We start from the raw sequence: 27,500 nt of genomic DNA, 5'->3' as shown, positions 1-27,500 counted from the left end.
AGCACCTAAAACACACAGATCGAACTGAGATAGGATCGACTCTCGTCGGCTGAGGAGGAAGAAACACTGAAGTTGTGAGAGTTTTATAAAAACCCTCAAATCAAGTTTTCAGCCTTTCTCATCTCTTTGTTTTGTGCAAAAGTGCCTTAAAAATACTGATTCATTAGGACTCAGCGGCACATTAATGGCACGTTTGAAGGTGTGACGGTGACGACGTTCATTTCCAGGGGACAAAACATCTGAAGACGGGCAGAAATGATCACTTCTCTCCTCTTCCTCGTCCTCCCTGGTGACACACAGGGCTCAGGCCTGGACTGAGGGGCTCAGTGTTGCTCTCTGACCCCCGAGGTGTGGAGATGCCCCCCTGCCGTGCCCTCCTCAGCCGATTAGACCGGCCATGCATGTCCCCCCCGCTGGGCAGAAAACTGTCGTGTCCAATCGTCCCTCCATCCAAAGCCCTTCTTTCCATTTCCTCCTCTCTCTGCTGTCTGTATCTGTCGCCATCCTCCCCGGGGAGTCCGCTGGATTGAGAGGAAATGGTGCTGATCAGGCAGCGAGACAGAAAGAGAGAGTGTGTGTGTGTGTGTGTGTGTGTGTGTGTGTGTGTGTGTGTGTGTGTGTGTGTGTGTGTGTGTGTGTGTGTGTGTGTGTGTGTGTGTTCCACTGGAGATGGAAAGTCTTTCAGCAACACCTCTTTTGGAATTAAAGGATTTTCTTCTGGATGAGGTTTACTGAGCGTTGACGGTCTCTTGTGCAGGAACGCCACGCTGACGATGAAGGCAAACGTTCCGACAGCTGCACAGATGATCACTGATCGATCGATCAATCGATTGATTGACCATAATCTAAGGTAGTCTTCTATAAAACTGGCATGGAAAAAAGGATCAATCAGGAACTGATAATGAAATCAAGGTGATCAGTATAGAAAATCCTTGAGAGATAATCAGCCCTGACCCAGGAATTAGACAGGGTCCAAATATATTCCATGTAACTGGGATTCAGAGATGTCCCAGTCCCTCTGGTCTGTGTGTCAACAGGTGTAACACCTGAGTGGTTTCAGATCTAAAGCGACTTTACATTAACAACCACAAGATGTACATTAGCCTTTAAGCAGCCATTAAGAGAAGAGAAGAGAAGAGAAGAGAAGAGAAGAGAAGAGAAGAGAAGAGAAGAGAAGAGAAGAGAAGAGAAGAGAAGAGAAGAGAAGAGAGGGGGACTTCCTGATGAGGTCTGAACCTCAGCTTAGATCTTTTAAACTGTATTTTACTGGACTTTATGCTTTCTGTGTTTTCATCTATATTTTATCATTTCATTCTTTTTTTATTCTTATTCTGTTACTTTCACGATCATTTCTCATCCCTGTGTTTACGTCCATTCTGCCTGTTCTGTGTGAATCACTCACTTTTTCACTCACTCATCACTCAGCATGAAGTAACTGATGAACACTGCTGCGTGAGCAAGCATTGTTGTGGTTTACCAGTTACTTGGACCACAGGAAACAATTTGTAACTTTCAAAGGAGTGAACTCCCCTCCTCTCACTATAAAATGTGGTGTTCCCCAGGGATCTATCCTCGGGCCATTGTTTCTTATTTATATTAACGATTTGTCCAATGTACCAAAATTTTATTTCCTGACAATACTAGTTTGTTTTTTTCCTAATGTAATTGCAAAAGTTGTCAATGAAGAATTACATAAAATCTCTAAATGGTTAAAAATCAACAAATTGTCACTAAAAATTAAGAAAACAAATTTTATTCTGTTTAGTAACAATCACAAGAAACTTCACGAGAATATATAGAATATAGTGTTGATCGATAATGTTGTTTTCTTGGTGTACTAATTGATAAAAACTTATCTTGGAAACCTCATATTTCACTTATTTCATCTAAAATTGCAAAAAATATTGTGATAATTGGAAAAATCTTTTAAACACAAAAGTCTCCCTCAACCTACATTATTCTATGATTTAACACTGCCTGGGCCAGTACTCACCAAACAAAACTGCAACCAATTTTTAAGTTACAAAAACAAGCAATGAGGATCGTTGCCCTTTCAGCCTCAAGAAGTCAGTCCTTACCTTTGTTTCGTAAATTCGGCATTCTCAATATTTATCAGGTTAATAGTTTCCAAATTATTCAATTTGTATATGGTTCTTTAAATAAAACACAATTTAAGATCTCTTACAAAGGATCCAACTTATGGAATTCACTTCCTTCCCACTTTGTTAAACTTTCTTATGAATCATTTAAAAAATGAGTGAAAGATTTCTTGCTGTATCAATAATACCACCTGATCTGTGTATGTGTGTGCGAGTGTGTGTGAGCGCATGCTCGTGTGTGAGCTTCCGAGTGATTTTATACCTTAATGCATATGACAATATCCAATTTAATGTTTATCTCCTGTTTAAGTCCTCTTGTCAAGCCCCTTCAGGGTTTTTTAGGACCTCCTTGCATGTTTCCCTTTGTTTTTTTTCTTTTTAAAAAGTTCTTATATCAGTGATTGTCAGTTTTTCTTTGGTAATTGTAATGTTGACTTTTTAACAGGTGCTAAAAATTAATAAACAATAAACAATGAAAGCTGCCTCACAAATAAAAAGTTCATTATTCTGCATTTCTGCTCTTTTCATCCGCTGCTGCTCGTTGTTTAGTGGAGAATGGTTTCTGCATGTTTGAAATGCTTTGTGTCCGATCCAGCTCTGTGGACCCATGACGACCTCTGGATCACACTCGGAGCCTGACGGGGGATGAATGATGTTAAACGGCACTTTAGGAGAAGCAATTAGGCTGCTCACGCACGATAAGCAGCCGGAGCTTCTGCTGCTGGAAACCAGCTCGGCTCCGAGCAACACGTCAGAGCATCATTCATCTGCTGCTCAGAGCAAAACACTTCTTTAGAAATGAAGACGTCTGAAGGTGAATGAAAGCGTCTGATTGTTTAAAGACTGAACGGCTTCACGCTGCAGCAGAAAGGACGTCGTAGCTCCTGAACACAAACCGAACCTGGAAGCTGCGATTCATCACATGAAAGCGTGACACATCAGATCACAGATCAGGGTTAGAGTGAGGGAGAGGAGGCTCTGTGTGTGAGGAAGAGCGGGCCTGTTTACTGATGCCTTTAAAGGCAACGCGCTTTTTAACGTGTCGGTGTTTTGTTTACTTTGGCAGATTGAGGCTTCAGCAGAAATGAGTGCAGTTAATAAAACTGATGAACGACGGCTGACAGTCACGTTTAATGAAGCCTCATTAGAACACATTAACACGAAGGTCGTAATGGAGAACCGTGTTTGATCGCTTCCTCCTCTTCCTCGTCTCATTGTGACACTTCAGAAGCTGCAAATCTGAGAGCGGCTGCACACCGCTCATGACCTCCGACCTTTAGAGAGCGAAGCACACACTGAGAGAGAGAGAGAGAGAGAGAGAGAGAGAGAGAGAGAGAGAGAGAGAGAGAGAGCTGCTCCTCAACTCTCTCCTGTTGCTCCTGACAACAGTTTGTTGTCATCTGCAACTTGTAAACAAGTAAACAAAAAGGCCCCGCGGAGAGGTCGCTCTGCTATCTGTATGAGGACATCCAGCAGGCCGTCCTCCAACACCCAGACAAGTCCACGCACACGCACGCACACACGCGCACGCACACACACACAACAAGGAGATGAGAGGAAAAGAGGAGCTAGAGAAGGATATGACGAGAGGATAGGAAAATGAGGAAATGAGGAGAGGAAACAAGGAGAGGAGATGATTGAGGAGAGGGGAGGAAATAAGAGAAAACAAGGATTTACAGAGTAAAAGAGAGGACACAAGGAGAGGAGAGGAAGCAAGGAGAGGAAATAAGGAGATGAGAGGAAACATAGACAGGATACAATGAATTAGAGGAGGAAAAGAGGAAACAAAGAGATTAATGGAAATGAGGAGTTAGAGAGGAAAAGAGGAGAAGAAACAAGCAGAGGAAGAGAGGAGATGAATGAGGAGAGGAAACAAGGAGAGGAAATGAGGAGACGTGAGGAAACAAGTACAGGTGAGGAAAAGAGGAGAGAAAAGTTGAGGTTGAAGTGAAGAGAGGAAATGGGGAAGAAGAGGGGAGGAAATGAGGAGAGAAAACAATAAGAAAAGCAGAGTGGTGATGAGAGGAGAGGAGAGGAACAGGTGGAGGAGAGGAAATAAGGAGAGGAAACAACGATGGGATAGGAAACAAGGAGAGTAACGGGTAGGAGAGGGAAGGAAATAAGGTGAGGAGAGCAAACAAGAAGAGGAGAGGAAATGAGGAGATGAAATGAAGAGAGGACAGAGATGAGAAGAGGAAATGAGGACAACAATAAGACAAAATTATAGGAAATGAGGATCAGAGGAAAACAGGAGGAGGGAGAGGAGACGAGGAAGGAGGAGAGAAAAGGAAAAGGAAGGACACAAGGGCAGGAAAGGTGACGGGGAAATGAAAGGAGGGACAGCGAGCGAGAGGAGAAGAAGGGAAGGAGATGAAAGGAGGAGAAGAAAGCAGAGGAGAAAAAACTTTAAAGAGCAGGAGAACAGAGTCATAGGCTGCAGAGAAGAGAGGAGGAGGAGGAGGAGGAGGAGGAGGAGGAGGAGGAGGGAGAAGAAGGGGAGGAGAACATAACAGGAGGGTGGAGGGAAGGAGAAGGGCACACACACACACACACACACACACACACACACACACACACACACACACACACACACACACACACACACACATATCTTAATCGATTCACTCTTCTTGGATCTATAAAAACAAAAATCTCCTGAATCACATAATTAAGCAGCGATGGAGTCGTGAACCTTTCAGTCGTCAAACCAGACAAACAAACCAAAAGCACGCCGCAGCAGACAGGAAACACCAAACGCCGATCATCACATTCACTGACGAGGCGCTTGGTGCCAAAGGTCGTAACAGACCAGCTGATCCGCCAGAGGACAGCGTGTGAAAAACGCGCGCGTGTGTGTGTGTGTGTGTGTGTGTGTGTGTGTGTGTGTGTGTGTGTGTGTGTGTGTGTGTGTGTGTGTGTGTGTGTGTGTGTGTGTGTGTGTGTGTGTGTGTGTGTGTGTGTGTGTGTGTGCTGATTTCAGCGCCGTCATCTTCTCTCTCGCCTCTGTCTCGTCATCTCTCCTTCTCCTGCCCTCCATCCTGTGGAGGGGCGATAGAGGCAGCAGCCAAGGACAAACGTGGTTTTAAATAAAGGTTATTTGAACACGTTTTCCTCCACATCAACGAGTACGTTCGGCGTCTGGATCCAAACTGCGACGTGATGGACGCCTTGGAGACGCTGCAGTGTGTCCCAGACAGGGTGGACAGTGGTGGACCGTGGTGGACGGCGGTGGACCGTGGTGGACGGCGGTGGACCAGCAGGTGTTTTACACACTTTGAGAGCGATACCTGAAATGAGCTCCTCCCTTCATGGACGTCTGCCTGCGGACAGCCGGCTCTGTCAGGATGTCAGAGTGAAGTTTAACCTGAGGACAGGCCCAGCTTAAACTGGGCTGCTGGGACGCCGTGGACGCCATCTTATTAAAACCAGCAGTCTGACGACGGTTTGCAGGAGCTTCTGCTCGTTCAGCTGCACTCACACTGCATTCATGCAGTCGAGCTACTTTTTCTTTATCTACTGAATCTACAAACAATGTCGGGCCGTAAAAGGAGAGGAATCATTGTTCAGTGAGCCTCTGCTCCTCTGCTCTAACTCACAGCTGACATCCCACCAACTTCAGGACATTTTCGTTGTGTAATCTTAAATTAAATTTTTCTTAAATGACCTTAGAGCTCTTCCTGCAGGAAACTTGTTGGCCTGTGACTCTTTTTGTACTTTCTATCACATGATCATCATCATTTTGATCGTTTTTCTCTGTTAGCAGCTTCGCTGTAGTCCAGCTGCTTCTCGGTGAAGTCATTGGATCTTTCAAACGCTGACTGTCACTGAGTCTCTGCAGTCGCTGCGTCTGTCCAGGATCATACACGAGGGACAGTTTGTAGGTTTTTTCTGTATTTTTGGAGGTTTCACACCTCGACAGAGCGAGACATCTTCTCTCTAGCAGACTTCTTCATGTTAGTTTAACTGAAAAGATGATGAAAATCACCTTAAAATCACCTCATGAACATTGTTAACAAACGTCAGGTCGATCCTTCTGGAAGACTGAAAACTGGCTGGTTTTAACGAGGCTCCAGCTGACGGTCACGCAGGGCTCGTGAAGCTCTTCCTGCATCAGGATGCAGAAGAACACAGTGACAGCGTCTCTGTTCGTGTCCCTGGCGATCAGAAAGTGCGTCCATGTGGCAGCAGATCAGGGCTAAAGGACGTCCCTCCTTTTTGCCGCCGTTCATTAACTTACACGTGTCTTGCAGATGTGAGGACGCACACATCCGAGGTGTCCATCAGTTCCTCCTACGTCCAGTTAAAAGACAGCGTCTTAGAGGAAGAATCACGTCTCCACAGACGATGATGATCTTCATTCCTCTCTCCACTAAATTTCCACCATGTTGTGTTTGTCGTCCTTCCTGCTTCTGTTTCTCCCTCTCTTCTCTATCTTTTCTTTCTCTCTCTCCGTCTTCACTTCTCTCTCTACTTGTTTATTGTTTGTCATTTCCTTGTCTCCTCCCTCTGCCGGTCCTCAGAGTGGGACAGCGGGTCACATCCTTCGTCTCCACACACCTGCATATTAAGCACACTGTATGATTGTGTGTGTTTGTGGATGAGTGGAAGAGAGGGGTGTGTGTGTGTGTGTGTGTGTGTGTGTGTGTGTGTGTGTGTGTGTGTGTGTGTGTGTGTGTGTGTGCGTGTGTGTGCATGTGTATGTGTATGTGTATGTGTGTGTCGGCGTTGAATTTCCATTTTAATCAGCACGTCGGTGAGCGAACAATCCTATTACTGCAAGGGAGGACGGAGGGGCCACTTCAACACCTCTCCCCCTCCATCCATCCATCCCTCTCCCCCTCCATCTCTCCCCCTCCATCCATCCATCCATCCATCCATCCATCCATCCATCCCTCTCCCCCTCCATCTCTCCCCCTCCATCCATCCCTCCCTTCCTCCATCTCTCTCTCCGAGACGCCAAATTAATCATCCCTCTAATGCCTCATGAAAGCCAAACTTTTTTTTTTTGCCTCTTCTTAATTCGGGAGGTGGAGTATATCTTTCATTCACCCCCTCCTCCACCTCCTCCACCTCCTCCTCCAGACGCACACACACACAGAGACACACACTTTCTCTGTCCTCTCCACTTCTACGTTTTACTATTAGTGTTGGAAAGATTAATGTGTTTTCTGGCTGCCAAGGATGTGTAGTTGCATCCACAAGGGAGGATATACACACAAATGCACACCTGGTTGCACATGCAGACTGTTGTACTGCATAAATGTGCACACACACACACACACACACGCCTGGATGCATGTGCACATAGCAAAGCTCCAAAGGCCATCATCTTTCCTGAAAAGGCTTTTCCCCCTCCAAATTCAGTATTGACGGATTGTAGAGGAGGAGGAGGAGGAGCGGAGATATCGATCAGGAAGAAAAGAGGAGAACAGAGAAACACACTCATCATTAAGAGGGCAGAGAAGAAAAGGCTGTGTGCTGAGGAAACGGCCTAATGAGAAAGAATACGGCAGCATGAATCCACACTCCTGGACCTCCATCTGTAAGTCCTGCCAGCGATTCAAAACGTCTGCTGTGCTGCTTCATTAGGAGGACGACTGAAGGAGTCTCTGTGGACGGAGCGAGAGAGAGAGCGTCAGTGCGCTTCAGCAAAGCCCTCGTCAGATCACTTAACAGCCTCTTAAAACATCCTTTTAACAGCCAATCACTGGGCGTCAAATCATTTGTGTCACAGAGACAAAGCGACAATCAACCGGCTTCAAACAGCGACGATCGGGTGTTAGAAGGAGTGAAAGAAGGCAGAGAGTCAAGACAATGAGAGGAGCAGAAGAAGAGCAGGGAGGAGGAGGAGGAGGACTTTCCACCATGACGTCTGGTCATCCAGAGCAGGTATAAACACTTTGGGCTGCACGGACAGACGAGCAGAAGAAATGTAGTTCAAGAAACACATCCATGAAGTCGACCGCCATCCTCATCTCGATGGCGTTGGACACGACTAACTTCGAGGCTGCTATGATGTAAAACTCCAGCTTTGGCAGCTTCAATATGAAATGATCTTTGTGTCCTCTGCAGCTGGAGTCCATCACTTCAAACTAAAACCCACCACGAGTGCAGTGAAGATCCAGAAGGTTATGAAGTCAATGAAACGTGATGCAGGTAGATGGTGGATCTCTCAGGTCTGAATATTTCTCTCTGTTCAAGCCTCACACAGCGCAGCCTCGTAGCTTTTACACAGCTCTTATCTGAAAGCTCCTTCAGGGGATAATTAGAGGATAAAATGGATGTTTTACTCTACAAACCTTCATGGCTTTGGTTTCCAGTCAAACCCTTATGCAGAGACTCAGCAGTAACCCTCCGATAATAACTGTCCCCTCCTCAAAAGCCGTCTTTGGAGGTGTGAAGTTTTATTAGACGTCAGCATTTTTCCACTCAGAGTTCAGAGAGAGTCTGACGGACTCAGAGAAAAGTTCTCCTGTACGTTGTTGACTTGGTCCTCTGAGGTGTTTGGAGGAAACTTGACCTGAAAACAGTTTTTCTGCTCAGAGTGCAGCAGAAACAGCAGCTCACCAGCTGCCCAGGAGGAAACTGTGGAGAGCCTGGGCGAAGTGAAACTCAGCTTAAAGGTCAGAACCTGTTTGTCTCACAGGACGACTGTCTGCGCCCAGTCAGCGCCCTCTGACCCTGTTTGTCCTCCTGCTGTTCATCAACTATATCACTGTGATCATGTCAACGCCTCCATCTGCTAATCCAACTTCTAACGCCACGAGAGGATGAGGTGTGCATCGTCTGTCACACAGCGTCAGGTTGTTGCTCTCGTGCACACCTCCACCTCTGACCTGCTGAGGCTCTTATTGGCAGCGATGCTCACATCTCCTCCTCATTCAGAGGAGGTGGCATTCGAGCGTTTCCTGCTGACATGCAGACACACACTGCTCTGAGTTCACTGTTCTTCTTATTGTTTCAGTGGAGCTCAGAACTGAGATACAGGAAGTGATGCTGGCAGACACACACACACACACACACACACACACACACACACACACACACACACACACACACACACACACACACACACACACACACACACACACACACACACACACACACACACACACACACACACACACACCCTGTATTCACTGGCTGAGTGTTCAGGATATAATGGGTGCGCCTGCTTGGTCAGCTGAACCTGAAACTGGCACTAAACTACATGAAGGACGGAGTCAGACAGCAGGAGAGAGAGGGAGGGGGGACGCAGGGAGGGAGAGGACAGAAGGGACAGAAGGAAGACAAGGGACAGGAAGTGTGCGAAACTGCAGCGAGGGAGGAAAAATACTTTTTAGCTTTAGCTTTTTAACTGTTGTTTTTGCGTGAAGACGAGCGACCAATGAATGAACAGCTGAGCTGCTGCACCTTTGGAGCGAATGGAGGGGATCAGATACGATCATTTGCTCCAGGGTTAGAGTTCTCATCAGGTTTTTAGCTCCAGTTTGGTTCAACATGTAATTCAGTGGTTGAATGAAAAGCTGCATTCTAACGCAGGCCGTAATAAATTTAGCACAAGTGTTGACAGGAAGTTAGAAAGTCCCTCTCGTTGCTCTCTGGGACAGGATAACGTGGACCGTATCAGCTCGTTTGATAATTCACTGAAGCTGTAGAATATTCAGACCTTTTACGGCTGCACAGTTCCATCAAATATTCCAGATGTTTTTATCCACATTTCTCTACGTGATTGGAAAGTCAGCTGATTTGAACAATGTTTAGCTGCACGGCGTGAGTGCGTGCTGATTGGTCCACTGGGAGGCCGCTGCCTGTCAGAAGGTAACAAAGATGCAGCGAAGCCTTGATCCGAGTTCAGGCAGACAAAACTGATTTCACTGCTGCGTGAAGTAAAAACTAAAACGCTGACCACCTCCTCTCTGCTGCATGTAGCTTAGCATTCAAATCAGCTCAGTCCAACATCCACTGCAGGCGCTGAGTCTCATCTTCCAGAGACAAAGACACCCCCCCCCCATGCCTCCTGCATGTTAAGCATTAACTAGGCTGCATGTCAGGTCATTAACTGGTCGACTGTATGTGGTGTAAACGGGGCGTGACGCCATCGGACTGGACTGTTCACAATACAGATGAATCTACATCCTGATTCATGAGCTGGCTCTTAAACACACTGATCTGTCAGACCTTCATTACCGCAGACACTCAGAAAAGGACGGCCAAAAGATGAAAACCAAAAGTAAAAACTCTCCTTTCCATCCCTCACTCTGTCGTTCCAGACTGAAGCAGGAGACCGAGCCTCCCAGCAGAGCTGCTGTGTCTGAGCCGGGTCGGCGAGTTCATCCAGGATTTTCCATTTCTTTAATTTAACCTGAAACGCGGTGCTTCTCCATGCCAGAGCACTTTGTCCTCAGCCTGAATTACTTCATTGATAACTGCAAAATGATAAAAAACACAGACTGCTTCAGGTTTTTCTGCTGTGTGTCAGCAGTGTGATTCTCCCTCTCTAAGAAAACCGACGTGAAGTCTACCTCAGAGAGGCAGCAGAGAAAGAAACGGAGAGGGATAACGAGGCAGAGAGTCGGCTGAAGGGCGTCGTACGTTTGTTCAGCTGCAGGTGAGGCAGGTCCTCAGGACACCTCCGCTCACCTGCCCGCGATGAAAAGACCAAGAAAAACAAGCTTTCCTGTTAACGCGCACGCAGAGCACCAAGAGGAGTGGTTTGTTTTAGCCTCGTTAGGGCTGACGGCCGTGAGTTATTGACTTAATAACACGGCGGTGTTTGTGAGAGAGGCCGCGGCCATGAGAGACGCAGAGACGGACGCAGAGACAGCCACAGGTGACCAGCCAGAACAAACCAAAGGACGGTCCACGCACGTGTCCACCATGAATGCAAACCAGTGTGTGTCTGTGTGTGTTTTCTCATTCTTCTTGTGTGTGTGTGTGTGTTTCTCTCTGAACATACATTACTTCCAGGTGTCATAAATATTCTTTATCTGCTCTTTTCCCTTTCATTCCTCCCCCTCCATCCATCATTCCTCCCCCCTCCCTCCATCATTCCTCCCTCCCTCCCTCCCTCCACCCATCCATCCACCCCCCCAGCAGCCCTCCTTCCTGAGGCATATTAAATCCCCGCAACTGAAGAATAAATACGCCACATTAAAACATAAGATATGAAATTGATTCATTCATCCGCATTATGAAAATAGGAGACCGCCGTTAATCAGCAGCAAGGTGGGAACTGCTCTTCTGAGGCGGAGGCGTGCAGATGCTTGTTGCTGCGGGCTCATCAGCTTTACGACGTAACGGCGGTACTTTATGGAGGCAGTGGAAACATCGATTTATGCTGATGACTGTGCCTCTCTTCTGTAATGCAGCCGTGACACGCTGTAAAGCTCCGATCGAGCCGGGAGAGGAAGAGGTGCGAAGCAGGGCCGTAAACTCTGCTATTTAACATATGGAGGACGGTTCACGTGCACAGGCGTAAAGACGTCAGCACGTGGACGTGGTGTTTGTGTTTCAGGAATAACGTGCCGTCGTCGATGGTGTTTCTGTACACAAAGGCAGCGACCACTATGGCCGACTACACGGAGATTCACGTGACCGCAGTTTTCATATCATTTCCTGTAAGATTGTCTGTCAAACTGACAAAGGACAGCAGACACACAGACAACTGTCACAAATACAGTTTTCTAACATTAAACTACTATGATTATCCAAGCTATGCTCAGCCCACAATTACAGTGACTTCCAGGAAGATTCTTGAAAACTCTGAGGAAATTATCCTGGAATTACTGACTAGTACATAGAAAAAAAAAAGTATTTTGTTTTTTGTTTTTTTTTGTGTGTTTTTATGCTCAGTGATCCCAAATGAAAGCTGGGTGTCATCGCTGACCTCCGTTTGTATTGTTTTGGTTTTAGATTCTGATTCAGACTCAAATCCAGAAGGATGAAAGAAATGGCGTGACCGTTCAGTGGAAGGCAAACAGACGTCGCTCTCAGCAGGTTTTCAGCTCAGCTTCGACAAACATTCATTAAGTTCAGCGTCCAGATTCACTGAAACGAACGACGCTCTATGAGAGGAGGAAACGTCTTCAACATATAAAACCAAAACTATGTGAGTGAACTGACTCTTTGAATTAGCATGAAGGCGTCACGACAGCACGTGGCTGTAAAATACTGTAGAACAGCATATGTTTCTGTTTTCAGGCTCTACTTTGAGTTTTAATCCCTCAGAAAGTGCAGATGATTCGAGAGTCTGGATGAAACCGACGCGTTTCCTTCCAGCTGAGACTCATGGATTTGTATCATTAACCCGTCCAGACACCTCGCCATGTGAGCTTCCTCCTCACAACACCGACAGAAGCTCCTTTTATTCCAGAGTATAACAAAAGCATCTTTCCAGCTGTGACACTTAATCTGTGAGACGCCTCAGCATTTCCATCATTCAAGCCTTCAGAGGACAGGAAGGATTCTTTGAAGGAGAACCACCTGAAGAGCGTTTCAAAGTCCGTCCTGACAGCGTGTGAAGCTCACCGCACGACCACGTGAAGTCACGCACGCTGTGACGGATCCTGAGAGCGTTTGTTCGTCACTGACGGGGAGTCAAAGACTGGGAGTCTGAGCAGAGACGCTGTGGACCGCAGCTCTGAGAGGAAACTCCAGGTAAACACAGGAACATACATTATTTACCCACAAGGCAGCAGAGCGTGGTGGAGACGTGAATCACAGTCAGACGCTGGCTGGGCGGCACAGCAGTGTGTGTGTGTGTGTGTGTGTGTGTGTGTCCAGTTAACTGGGCGGCTTATGACAAAGATGTGTCCCACATTGGGAAAAGGCTGTTTAGGCTGAGTGTGTGTGATGCTGACGCCGGCTCTCTTCAGGAGGGTTAGGGTTGTTCTGTTCGTATGAACGTGTTGTTTTCTCGGTTAATGCAGCTGCTCTCTGCATCGCAGGCCTAAAGTAACAATAACAACGTTTATTATCGCTGCGCTTTGCAGAAAACGGTGATTTACGTCGTCTGAACATTTCACTGATCGATCGGTATCAACATGTTGTGACCTGTCAGACGTTTTAATCAGCACAGATTCAAACTGTTGATGAAGTATTAAAGGAGACGCGGCTGCTCAAATAACTGCAAACAGACACAAAACATCTGTTTCTGATCTTCAGAGGTCGCTGAAAGGTCACTCAATGAGGAGAGTGAGCTCGCCACACTCACCTGTCTCCTCCTCCATCTCACCATCCAACCACTACACCTGTTTGGCCTCTTCCTCATCATGACGAGTCTTCATCCTGAGTCATGTTGAAGGTTTGTTGTGTAATGTCTGTGATGGAAGATGAACGCAGACGAGAACGATCCAGATACAGAGAGCGCTGAAAAAGCACCACCACGCTGTTCTTGAGGCCGTGCACCACCCTCCTCTCCACGCGCTTCATGCACCTCCTCACGCAGACCGAATGGCTGTAGAGCGAGGGAGCGACAGGTGTTGTCTGTCTGAACACGGCGTGAAACGGCTTGATGATGACTCTATTTGTTTAACCGTACTCGGTCGCTCTGGATGTAACATAAAATAGCGGGGCGGCACGGAAATGTTCCCTTTCCCTCATTCATTACACAATTATGCTAAGCTGCATGCTTGACTATGAACCAGATGTTGTGTAATTAACCCCAGAGTGAAGACAGCGTTCTGCCCTATTGTCTCTCACCTTCAGTGCTGAAATGGACCCAGGCAGAGGCAGAGATAAGGGAGGTGCTCCGAGCTTTCCACGTGCTCGTGAACCGAGCCGAGTGCGACCCGGTCAGAGCGGAGCTAAAACTAATTAAGCGGCGTGCGCAGATATCCGTCCACAGCTTTGTCTCGGTAACCTTCAGCTCACTGAGAGACGAGAGGAAGACGAGACAGGCAGGGGGACATGTGGAGGAGGAATTTTAAAGCATGACGATGCTGTTTACAGAGCATCTCGAAGCGGATCGTACCACTGACTTCAGAGGCTGCAGAGGAAATCTCGAGGAATCAGTGTGTGAGCTGCTGTTCATTAAACTCGGCTCAGGTTCGTTAAATCACGTCGTTTTAAACTGTATTAAAACTTTATGACAGTTATGATCCCAAAGCAAATATCTTCTATCTAATTCTTTATCTAAAATGCAGTTCTTTGGATCCTGACATACAAAAGTCTCCGCTCTGACTTGAGTGTGTGTTCTGGACGCTCGCCGGCGTTTGTTTTGAGCCACTTATCGTCCGTCGTTTGATGAATGAGGGCGATCGTTCTCCTGGCTTTCAGTCCCGCTGGTTGACCTGATCGCAGCAAATCTCCTCCAGCATCTGCCACTGGGCTCCACTGGGGCTGCGGGGGGGGGGCACAGAGATGGCTCAGGGGTAAAAGTTCACTTCCCACAATGCATTGCTTCTATCAGGATTATTAATATGCTGAGTTACATCAAGTCAAGGTCAAACAAATGAGACAAACGCTCCATTTAGCTGTTTCATGGACCTTGTGTCGTGAGATTACGACGATCGATCATTAAAGAACTTCATCAAAACTCAGTTCAGCACGAGACAACGGAGAGACGACGGAGAGACGAGAGAGAGACGACGGAGAGACAACAGAGAGACGAGAGAGAGACGACGGAGAGACGACGGAGAGACAACAGAGAGACGAGAGAGAGACGACGCTGTACACTGTGGCAGTTTACGAGGACACACAGGAAGAGACAGTCACAGCAGCGTTTGGTCTCCATGTTCAGTCTACTGACTCCTCTAAATCATCTGTGTTCACCTTCTCTCCATCCTCTTCCTCTCCCACACACCTCCATCTTAACCACGCCAGCACACCACCTCTATCTCCTCATCCCAGGATGACAGTGGACGCTGGGCCTGCTTGCTATTCACAGAGCGTCGGTCCACTCCACCTCGTCAGTTTATCTAAAGAGGCTTCACAGCAGAGGTGACGCCACCATCTGAAGACCCCCCCTGAGGAGAAAGCTCCGCCGGCCACTCCGCCTCCTGAGGACCCTTCAGGGCCGGCGGGTGAAGGTGAGGCTCTCCTCTCAGCCTCGTCGGCTGTCCGGAGGCAGACTGTGGATGCTGTCGAGGTGAGCTGTGCAGACATCCACACCTGAGGGCTCGTGCGTCATCAGGGAAACACACCTGCTGGCTCTGACCTGTGAACATGTGCTTTCACTTCTATCAACTCAGCGACGCCCCCGACCTCACGCCTGTGGAACCTCTGGAACGAACTTCACCTCAAGCAGCTGAAAAGCTGCATTAGATAAACAATATTTGGACAAGTTCAGGTTTGGAAATGAGGCTCTTATCCGTGCAAAATTACTAAATATTTCTGATCAACCGAATGACTTGTGACCATGATTTAGTTTGTTAATTCTACTGTAAATAAAAAGCTGCCCGGCTGCTCGGACACGAACCTCACCGTGCTCGCGGCGCTCCACCTGCAGCTTCAGTCAGGGTCAAAGCGAGCTCGGTCTGTTGCTGCTCAGGCTGCTTTGTTGAGCTCAGTACAAACCAGGTCAATAGAAATGTTGTTTATGAGGTTAAAAGCTCAGCAACCACCAGTCCACCACAGAGTAATTGCATCCTGAGCTGAGAACAGTGCTTCCCGTCACCGGCGGAGCGCCGCTGCACAGAGCCTGTCGTGTGGTCAGAGACGCTGATGACTCGCTGCTCTCAGATCAGCTCCAGGTTTCTGTCGGCTCCATGTGCAGAACACTTTGACTCCACAAACCCAGCTGTAGAGCCTGTCTGCACCCACGGCTCCCTGTGTGTGTCAGTGTCTGATCAGGAAACAGTGGGTTAGCCGCTGCCATTGTTCTGAAATGAAGGGCTGATGCCGATTGGCCGAGCTCTGCTCTGCGCGACGCCGTCAACCCGCCATTTCACTGGATCACGCGTCCATTCGCCTCCAGTCACTGCAGACTTTTCTCAGTGTGCTCTGCTGTTACTCTGTCTTCATGGTGAGCAAACTGCACCCTTCATCCACCCACACAGGCTGCTTCACCCCTTCACTCTCCTCTTAAGGTGGAACTGCTTCCATCTTAACACTGAGCACACTGGGTTTGGTGAACGTTCCCAGCAGAGCTACTGGTGTCAGCAGCCTGTTGTGTATCCACACACACACCCACACAGTCACACACCGTCATGGCAGAAGGTCGGAGGTGTTTGTCTGCACTGCTCTCCTCAACACGCCGTCGTTATTTCGCGTGTGTGTTTGTTTGTTTGTTTGTTTGTTTGTTTGTGCCTGTGTCTGTTTGGATCCATGTTTGTGTCTTTTTGCTGACCTGTAGCAGCTCCTCCTGGTCACCGCCCACCTCCAGCGCCACGGCAACCGAGGCGAAGGGACGACTGGCCATCTGCTGCCGCTCTCTCATCAGCTGCTGCAGAGCGAGACAGGAGAGAGAGAGAGAAAGGAATTTTAACTCAGCGTGCTGCTGTAAGGGGGGGCTCTGACAGAAGACCCCACTAAGCCAAAAACACAGCTGGATCGCACTCAGCCACAGCTGGCCAATGAGCTGCTGCGCTCAGACCTGCTGCAGGTCGGCTGCTCCCTCATATCCACCTGGACTGTAAGTTCACACAGAAAGCAACACGTGAACGCATCGAACCGATAACCATGTGTGAATCAGGAGGAAAGGAAGGTGAAAAGGACGGCGGCAAAAAAGAGACGGTAGCAAAGAAGTAGAAAGAGAGACAGAGCAGGAGAGTAAAGGAGGAAAAAAGGAAAGGATGAAGGCAGGAGGGACGGAGAAAAGTGGGGAGAAGAGATCAAAGCAAAATGGCTGCTATATGAGCAGGAGGAAGGTGAAGAGGAGTGGGGAACGGCAGGTGGTGGGGGGACGGAGACAGTCAGAGAGGAGGAGGAGGGGGACGGGCAAACTTCATTAATGAGGAAATGTCAGATGAACAAAGGCAGACGGCGAGGCCTTCATCAGCACGAGGTCCAAACACCATGACAGAAAACACAAAGTCAGATATATAAAACACAAAGCAGAAAAGCATGCTGGGAACGAACACACACACACACACACACACACGCTCACGCTCACTGCAGCCTCATCAGAAGCCTGTTTCCAGCTCTTTCCACTCCACCACAGACGTGTTAATGGGCTGTAGTTTCTACATTTAGCTCGGGGGTGGCCACCTGTTTCACGCAAAACAAACTCATTCCTGGCACATTATGCACCAGGCTCTAATCATCAGTATGTTGATGTTTGTTTCAGCAAAGTCTGCATCGTGCACGTGCACGTGCACACGCACGCACGCACGCACGCACGCACGCACACACACACACACACACACACACACACACACACACACACACACACACACACACACACACACACACACACACACACACACACACACACACACCTCTGATAGGTGGAGGCAGATGGAGGATCTGGGCTGCAGACTGTGACCCTCACAGCAAAGAAAACTTTAGTTTGTTTACAACCTCGGATGCTTTTTCAGAGATGAAGAACATGAAATGAACTTTCATGTATCGGTGTGGGAAAATCCAGTTTTCTGCAAAAGCGAGCTCAGTGTGCTACAGACAGGAGGTAGTAAGAAAAAATAAAGCTGGTGAATAGACGATGTGAGAGAATCCCACCTTCTTCTCGGCCTCGTCGCTCCCATCATTCGCTCACCAAGCCACAGATGACAGAGACGAGCTTAAAAAGCAGCTCAAGAAGGATGGACGAGGGGTCTTAACCATTTAAAGAACACTAGGACGGACTAACGACAGACAGATTACTGAGAGAAAGAATAAAAGAAGCGCACCGCTCCTGACTGTCATCGGCCTCCACTCTCTGTTACTTCTGCCCAAACTGAAGCACCTCTGCGTCCTCTCCTGCTGCACACATTGACATTAACCAGCTGTCAGGTGTTGTGCTAGCGCGCCGCCGGCTGCTCGCTCGCTGGTGTCAGACTCATGAAGCATGAATGAATACTACACCTGTAGCTACATCAGTGCAGTCAGGCGCTCCAGCGGCGGTGGCAAGTGCTCCACCAGCACGCCGCCGTGCCGGCTAATGTGATGTCTTCTCTTGTTAGCTGTCGACCGGCGTGCTAACGCTGTCCAGATGACAGCGTGTGGTTGCTAGCATCGCTGTTAGCCTCCTGCAGATGTCAGCTCAGGTTTGTGCGAGCCTAGGTGTGGATGAGAGGGAGGGGTGCACCGAGGGCTTCAGGTGAGCTGATATCCCCTTTAATATCACTGTATCTGCAAGGTGAGGTGAGCAGTGAAACACATCATCAGGCTCACATGTCTGTAAACAGCCTGTTTCAAAATAACGGCTTTTACCACCTAATGTAATCCATCAATCACACACACACACACAGTTGGAGGACGATGGCGGCCAAAGACAGCGAGTCAAGCAGGAGTCTCTCCAAAACCTGGTCTCTGAGGATTTACAGCAGAATAACAGCATTAATGATGACTCCACTTCTGCTTCTCATGGAAAGAAACCAAAACATCAGAGTCTTCATCGTCCTGAGGAGCTCAGCCTCAGTTGGCTTTGACAGTTTCAGTCAAATGAAGAATCAAAGATAAGTTCAAACTTACAATAACGTTCGCTTCCTACAGCCCGATTAGGCCGCAGCAGATTATTGTGAATCCGGCTCAGAAAGGCCTCTTTTTGTTAATTAGAAGAAGTCTGGCTGCAGACCTAAATGAACCTGAGTCCACTGAGTGTGTGCGTGCAGCCATGTGTGACTGTGTGTCACACGAGGTGTTCTCAGCTCGTTCTCTGGAGTCCTGTTCCACTGAGATTACACAAAGCAGCCAAGGTGAGCCGGGTCGTGTGTGTGTGTGTGTGTGTGTGTGTGTGTGTGTGTGACCACGTAAATCAGTGTGGACAGCTGAATTATGTTGTTACATAAAAAGTGGGAGTAACATTCAGCACTGAGTTCACTTTCAGAGCTGTGACTGTGCATGTGCGTGTGTGTGTGTGTGTGTGTGTGCGCGCGCGCGTGTGTGTGTGTGTGTGTGTGTGTGTGTGTGTGTGTGTGCGACTTTATGCTCACACACACGCAAACATAAATGCTCTTTTTGATCAAACGGACCACTTGTCTGTGCACTCCAGCATGTGTTGTATGTTTAATGTCCCCTTTGACAAGACCTTGAGTGGGCAACAAGGACGAGGCAGCGGCCATCTTCCGTCTGCCTGCTGGGCTGTAAATCAGCCATAAAACGGCTAATTAACTCTGCTGTGCTGTAAACAAGGCGCCATGCTACACACCAGCCACTGGATGACAAAGGGGGGGGGGGGGGACAGAGGCAGCAATAATATTTAGTTTTTCGGTTTCAAGGATTTTAGGCGAGCGCCTTTGAGTGAATCAAAGGGCGACACGAGCGAACACTCCCCATCTTTTCACTCTGCTTATGTCGCCTCGAGGGGAGGCCTCCCGTCTGTCCATCCATCCGTCCCGGCCGGACAGACAGACAGACAGACAGACGCATGGACAGCCAGCAGAAAAACGAGAGTGCTGCAACAAAGAAGCCAATCACATGGCGAATTATGCTTCGCAGAACGCCGCTCGACCGCAGGAGCACCTGCGAGCTCAAATTGCCGGTCCTGTTCGACGGATTGGAAATATCGGCGTAATGTGCTGTTTGCTGATTTCGGGTGCACTCCAGTGCAAAATGACAGGTTTCACAACACGATGAGTGGTTCGCCGCGAGCACGGCCGCAATTAAACGCCACATCAGCTCGGCGAGGGCAGAGTCAACACACCTGCGAGCCGTGTGCACATGTCAGTGTGTGTGTGTGTGTGTCGGCGGATTGCTGTGGGCGAATAATGCAGCAGCATGTTTCTCTTATCAAATGGCTGTAAATATGTACACAAAGAGCCTCAGAAAGGAGGAGACGCGTCAGGAACAGCGTGTGTGTTTTCATCCTGTGTACAAAATGATTTTAATGGCTGTACCACCAAACACACACGAGCGCTGACGAGGGTCACTTCCTGTTTCATGTGGAAGAGCCTGAATGATCTGCACCCTGACTTCAACCATCAGCACCATCAGCACCATCAGCACTATCAGCACCATCAACACTATCAGCACCATCAGCACCATCAGCACCATCAACACTATCAGCACCACCAACACCATCAGCACCATCAGCACCACCAGCACCATCAACACTATCAGCACCACCAACACCATCAACACCACCAGCACCATCAGCACCATCACCACCAACTACAAGGCTCCATCACCCGACATCAGTGCTGGACTTCACTGATGCTTTGGAGCCGGGTTCCAAAATCTGAAGGAAAGCCTGAAAGCAGAAGAGTGGCGGCTGTAAAGGAGACGTCCTCACACTCACATTAATTAATTATGCATTAATTATGTCAAATGAAATGTTACTAAGGGTGCAAGTCCAAGATCTAGTGGCATCCAGTGATGTGGGTGCAGAATACAGCTGAAGACCCATCGCTTCACGTCCTCTATGGCGGCTGCTGAAGGTGCTTCTAAACCAGTGGTGACTGTAGGAACATGGCGGTGGACGTGGTGGACATGGTGGACATGGTGGACGAGGACGCCTGCTGTCTTCTTATTTCCAGGTGATCATAGACTAATGATCCCGGCTAAAACCTGCACCCTGGTTCTTTTGAACACGGATCTGTGACGCCCACTTTAAATGAACAAATGTGTTGAGAAACGAAGCTTTGTGAGGATGAAGAGCAGAATAACAGCATGAAGAGGAGGACGAGGCAGACGCACACGGACACACAAACACTCAGAGAAAACACACAGGACCCAAACACAGCGCACAATGTGCTGATGTGAGACTATTAAACAGCATTTCTCAGCCAGCGTTACTGCCGCGTTCCCCTGTGGATGTAATGCAACATCAGCGCCATGTTCCTCCAGTCCGTCCGTAAGCTAACTGGATGGTTTAATCAATGCCTCAGAAGGCTGCGGGTTTAGGTCTGATTAATGTTTTAATCAGAGGTACGAGGCAAACAAGCGCTTCTGGACAGGGCGTATAATTCTCTCTGACTTGTTCCCAAATCAACAGAAAACCAGAGTTTCACCATGTTGGACTGTGTGTTTCACAAGAACTATAATTTATCACCCTCACGTTTAATAATGTCCTCGGGTGAGAAATGGGAAAACATCAGGACTCTGATATCTCTACTGGCCCTGCAGAGGCCGATGTCCACCGGGTTACTGTGTCTCTCAGTGTCCCCCGAAGGGTGCAGGGCCGTTCTCTCTCGTCTCAACAGTAAATGCAAATATGAGAAGGACGGGACGAGCAGGGGGACTGAGACAGTACATTTTACGGTTCAGCACCGAAAGCAAAAGGCAAAATCTTATTTTAATGTGAAATCCGGTCAAGCGTCACGTGACTCTGCAAAATGAGTCTTTGCTGTGTCAGCAGAGCAGGACGGTGCTGTGCGTCTGTTGGCCATAACAAATTACGCTCTGGGTGTTTTTGAAGGGAAATGTTCACGGGAAGGAGAAATCTCATCTTCCACAGAGCTGAGCTCCATGAGGACCTTTGTGCTTCATGCCCAGCAGCTGCATTTACATTCATATCAGCGCTCTGGTTTCATCTGCATGTGCACATCATGTCCTGTTTCAGGAAGCTAGCAAAGCCGTGGTTTGATGTTTAAGCTAAACGACTTATTCAGATGACCGTGTGCTAGAGTTGGGCGGTATCCAGATTTTGATACGGTCAAACCTTCCCCACATTATCCCGGGGTATACGGTGTTACTGTGACTCATTCAAAGTCACGTTGACATGCACGCAGTTCAGACGGTCAGTGCTCACGCTAAGAGGCAGCAGTCCTAACTAAATCAGACTGACGGGGAGAAACTCAGCTAAAACCCTCCACCAAGCATGGGCACCCAAACGAAACATGATTCATACCACAAGAAATTATATGCGCATGTAATGAAAACAGGAAAGTAGCGCACGTCAAAGGTACGGCATATGCTGATTTCACCGCTTCACACAAACCACAGAAGCTCGGTATCATATGAAAGCAGAGAGTCTGATGATGACGAAGATGTCTGCCTCCTCACTGTGCGATGGAAACTGGGCGAGCTAGCAGCCAAAGAGGAGCAGAAACACCTTTGCTGAATCGTACAGTACGTCTTACCTTTGCTGTTTTGAGGTCAGAAGTTACATTCAGCCTGAAAACACGCTGCTAATGTCTCCTCCTGTGACTCTGCGTTAGTTTGACATCAATCACGAAGGTCCTGCTTGTTTACATAAAGAGGAGGGGGTTTCTAGAGTGGGGGGAGCGCTCTTCATGCAGTAACCTATCTCTGGGTTACTTCCTGCTGGATCGTCATTGGTGTTTCTATGGTGAATGTGGGCGGGTCGCTGAGCTGTTGACCGGCGTAACCACAGTTAGTTTCAGCGCTGCGTCTCACAGAGGACTCTGCTGAGCAGCCCCAAGTCTGATTTCACTCTTTTATTTGCATTTCGTCCTTTCATGAGAGCAAAGAACAACAGCAAGCAGAAAAAAGCTGAAAGTGTTTTCAACAGAGGAGTTTCTCCGTGTGCTTGGACGAGATAACGTTACACGCCCATATGAGCGCCTGGACACACCTGTGTTAAAACACCTGTACGACTGCTCAGGCTCATTCTTAGCATGTGCTTTTACAGTCACCTTTTCCTCGAGTAAAAATTCAACCAGATACACTGAACGGAGTGGACTTCATTTTTGTTATGACGATGCTACATTTACGTTCGACCCCTACAGACCTATATGCACAGCATCTTTTTAATGACGGTAATGAAACTGATACCGTTGCTATTTTTAGACACCGCGGGATACAGTACCTTATTACCGCCCAACCCTACTGTGTGCCGTCGTGGTCTGCATGTTGTCTGTGGTTTTAACCTGGGAGCTCAAGCCTCCACCCACAGCTCCTGGACATGCGTGTTCGCTGACTTAAACGCTCAGCCTGTAGGTATGAACATGAGAGCGAAGGTTAGCTGTGGTGGAGGTTTGGTGTGTCCAGGTTTACCCTCCTCTTCCTCACTGTGTGATCTGATCAACTTTAAATTCAGTCAGAAACAGCAGGAGCACATTTATTCTGTTTGTCCACAGGATGTCCAGGTGTCCCCAGGTCAGATGGGATGTCTAATCCCAACAGTCTTTTCTGAGTCTCCCCTTGAGTCTCCTAGTTGGACATGTCTAGAATACGTCCACGTGGACGTCTACTGAGCTCGTCCGCCTGCCCTGAAGGTGACGCCTGAAACAGACTCCCCTCAGCTGCTTTAAAGCGTGACCTTGTATCACACAGCGTAACGTGCTGGCTGTGTTGAACAGGTGAAATCTACACGAGAGGTTCAAACACTTTGGAAACTATCGTTTGTGTGAAGAACTTTCACTTAGAGCAGATTTAACCTTGGCATCCTTTGACCTCCAAATCAATACTTTGTGGGATTCTTTCAGTAATTACAGTAATTATGTCTGGAGCCGCAGCTGTGGCTGGAAACATGCACCGACTGCTGCATCGAGAGCTTTGCCTTCAGCCTCCTCTTCACCAAAGCACAGGACGGTGCATCAATCTGTCCACCTCAGTCTCCGTCTCACGTCCTCTCTGGACCACATGTATGTTTTCAACCGCCTGGTTCATGTGAGTCTTTTAAGGCTGAATGTGTTTTCCTCCAGCCTAAACGTGACTTCACGTCTGGGTGTCGGGATGTTAATGCATTTGAAAAGCCGGCATCAACGAGGTGTGCTCTCATCAACCAGCAGGACCCTCAGATGCAAAAAGTGGGCGCCAACTCGCCCCCAACCTGAGGTGGGAGTCAAAAACGTGCTTCTGATACCAACACACACACACTTTCCAAACAGACACAAAGAGGTGAACACACACAGCGTCCCAGTCCCATGACAGGCATCCACACACACACACACACAACAATGATTGATCCTGATAAGTATTCAATTATTCCCTCATTATGTGGCTTTTCAAACTCACTGCTGACTGAAGACAGATAGGATTTGCAGCTTCGCCTCTCGGCATAAAATATGATATGAGCCATTGAAGAAAGACCGAGTCGCTTCAGACGCAGCGTCCACAGAGACAGAGACAGAGACGGAGACGCCGCTGCTCTGCTTGTTTTATACAATGCAGCTGCTTTACAAAGGACACACACGGGCGCACTCCTGGATTTACATCATAAAGACACTTGGACAAAAAGCCAAATGTGTCTGTTGGATACGTGCAGACAAACAGGTGGGTGCGCACAAAGGCAGACACACACACACACACACACACACACACACACACACACACACACACACACACACACACACACACACACACACACACACACACACACACACACACACACACACACACACACACACACACACACACACACACACGTCCGCTTCTTGAATCTGTATGCCAGAGAAGCCACGACCGAGAGGCGATAACAAATCTCATTTCCGGCATGTTTGCCAAGTTTTCAGTCCACATTTGTCTCCTGGCTGAATGTGGTGAGCAGGATCTGAGTAAACAAGGGCACAGATATCCTGGTCTGATAGAGTCCACCACTCCACAGCAGCTCCCATCGCTCCGTCCCCGCGATGGACAAAGACAACGAGCGGCTTGCTCAGAGGTGGATCGATCCAGAGAAAAGGCACATTAACAGTTTATTGGCACAGTGACGCTGGTGTCTACTTCAGGGCCTTGAGGAGTATGTGACAGGTGGGTTGGAGCAGCGTCAGCAGTAACGCAGGCGCTGTCAGACGATGGTGAAGAGACGGCTGAACCAGAAGGCAAAGCTTTTCTAATTAATCTTCAAAAGATCTGGTAATGACCCACAGAATGACACTGCAGATGCAAGCGGCTGAAATGAGTGAAGGTGGTCGGCTCAGCCTGAGAGAAGTGAAGGCAAGCGGCTCAAACATCTGGAGGAGCACGGTCGCTGCTTCTTCAGGAGCCGGCTGAGGGGCTTCTGGCGTCCGTTGCCTCCGAGGCGTCTTCCTTTGGGCGTTTTCTGTGCACGTTCAACTGGTAGAAGACCCCAGAACATATCTCATGTGGTTCAGGGACCCCTCGAGATCCCCCAGGAGGACTTAGACAGCACTGCTGGAGAGAGGGAAGTCTGGACTACCTCACTTAGCCTGCAGCCACGACGCCTCAGCTCAGGATAAGTGGCAGAAAATGGAAGGATGGATGGATGAACACATAGATGGGTAGCAGAAAAGTGGATTATGCCACAGGAATCCACTGCAACTATCGCAAATTCAATTCAAGTCATTACAGAGCCCTGGTGCAATGGAGGAGGAGGATTTGAAAAGAACTGGACTGTACAGGCATGAATGAAAAGCAATAAAAATACATAAAACACAAAGCATGTCCATGATTCACAGCACAGTCAGCGCTCAGGAAAAGCACGTGTGCTGCGGTAAGCTCGTCGGTCTGAAACCTGCAGAGCCACAGGTCCTTCAAGGTCTCAGTAAAAAAAGCAGTAAGTGATTGGAGAGGTGCTTCAGAGCTGCAGGACTCTGTAAGAGACGGATTATCAAGGTTAGGACGAGCAGAAAGACAATTCAAAATGTCAAGGTGTGTCTCAAATGTCAGTCTGGTCTGAAACACTCCTGAAAACATCCCAAAAACAGCTGTGACAGACGAAGGCGGGACGTTAGAGCTGCAGCTGGAGCGAGTCGGACGATCCGATCGCAGCTGAACATCTTCAACACATCCTGCAGTGGAGGCACAATAAATCCCCGCTGATTTGAAGAGCTAATTAGCGAGGGCCAGAGAGACAAAGAGAGACAGAAAAGGCTTATAGATCGTGTGGCTTGTAGCTGTTAGTCTGAACAAGGCAGACACACTCTTGTATTATGACCAATAAGTCCCATTCACAGCTAACTGCCTGGCAATTACTGCTAACACTTCAGCAAGGGAGAGACGGCAGCACAGACAGATCCGGATCAAACAGAGCAAAAATAGGCCAAATAGTCCGTGCTCGTGGAAACAAAGCTGTGAAAAGCTCATACGTGTACAGTTTGATGGCCTGAGCGTCTTCAAAAGCCATGCTGAACATCTGAGGACGACAGTTTTCTCTCCACCGCCGCCAGAAAACGGGCTGTCGAACACGTCTGCTCAGGAAGGAGCATCGGATCGAAGTACAAAGGAAAAAAAAACCAAAAAGACTGTTTTAGAAAAGCCGACGTTACAGGAGAGTCTGAGCAAAGGTTAACATTCACTTTAATGTAAACAATGTGGGAGCATCTACATGCAAAACCAGTTTGAGATTCTCAAGTCGACATTATTATCCTGTTTCATGTGGAATTCCTACAGTCACCAGTGACTTCTCATGCATTTACCTGCCACGTTAAGGTGGACTTCAACATGTCTGAAGCTACCACTGAAGCTCGTCACAGCTCAGAAAGAGCTCATTCTAACAATAATCGCAAACAATGACAACGTGCAGCAGTAAAGTGGACATTCACAGCTGTTTGGCTGGTTTGTCTAAATCTGAACAATAAACAGAAAAAGAGACAGGCCGATGAGATGTCCCTAACCTCCGTCCATCCGTCCTTTCACTGCAGCGACCGCAGCGTGAGGCAGAGCAGTGACCTGGTCTGCTAAACCACCACCCGCTAACAGAGGGCGAGAGACATGGGGGGGGGGGGGGGGGGGAGAGGGAGAGAGAGAGAGAGAGAGGGAGAGACAGAGGGAGAGAGAGAGAGAGGGAGAGAGAGAGAGGGAGAGACAGAGGGAGAGGAGAGAGAGAAGAAAAGAGAAGTGGGCCATTTTCAGGGGTCATCCATTACATCCTATCACATTAACCTCATCACCGGCCTGCTCAGACAGCCATCATCCATTCACATTCTCCACAGGCCAGCGCGCGCACGCACGCACGCACGCACGCACGCACGCACGCACGCACGCACGCACGCACGCACGCACGCACGCACGCACGCACGCACGCACACACACACACACACACACACACACACACACACACACACACACACACACACACAGAATACACAGAATAAATAGACTGTGTGTGTTTGTGTCCTCAGCTCATCTTTCTGGACTGCTGGAGTTAATCTGCAGGACCTGTGTGTGGGTGTGTGTGTATGTGTGTGTGTGTGTGTGTGTGTGTGTGTGTGTCAGGATAAACCCCTCGAGATGTACTTACTCATTTTCAGGGCCTCCAAACAAATGAAACAACAGAACAATGACAAAACACACAACCAGCAAACAAACAAACAAACTAAAAGCAAAAAACAAAAAAGACTGTGGTGACGGTGTTACTGAAAACATAATGAATTTGTTTTAAAGTGAAAAAAACATTTTCAACTGAGGGAAATGATGACAAACACAATTTCTTATTCTGTCTGATTTGATCCAGTTCTGGCAGGGACTCTGGGATGACTGGGATTACTGGGATCT

The 27,500-nt window shown here is 48.2% G+C and overlaps 1 protein-coding gene across 2 annotated transcripts in view; it reads right to left on the bottom strand.

Annotated features, from left to right (window-relative positions):
- atrnl1a (attractin-like 1a) overlaps window positions 1-27,500 on the bottom strand; it is a 206,239-nt gene that overhangs the window by 21,620 nt on the left and 157,119 nt on the right. For both annotated transcript variants that reach the window (XM_070977907.1, XM_070977908.1), the window contains one exon: window positions 16,390-16,485. In XM_070977907.1, coding sequence (XP_070834008.1) covers window positions 16,390-16,485 — 96 coding nt within the window. The remainder of the gene's footprint in view (window positions 1-16,389; window positions 16,486-27,500) is intronic.

Source organism: Chaetodon trifascialis, chromosome 13 (genome assembly GCF_039877785.1).
Source record: "Chaetodon trifascialis isolate fChaTrf1 chromosome 13, fChaTrf1.hap1, whole genome shotgun sequence".
NCBI lineage: Eukaryota > Metazoa > Chordata > Actinopteri > Chaetodontiformes > Chaetodontidae > Chaetodon > Chaetodon trifascialis.
This window is presented reverse-complemented; position numbering and strand designations above follow the sequence as displayed.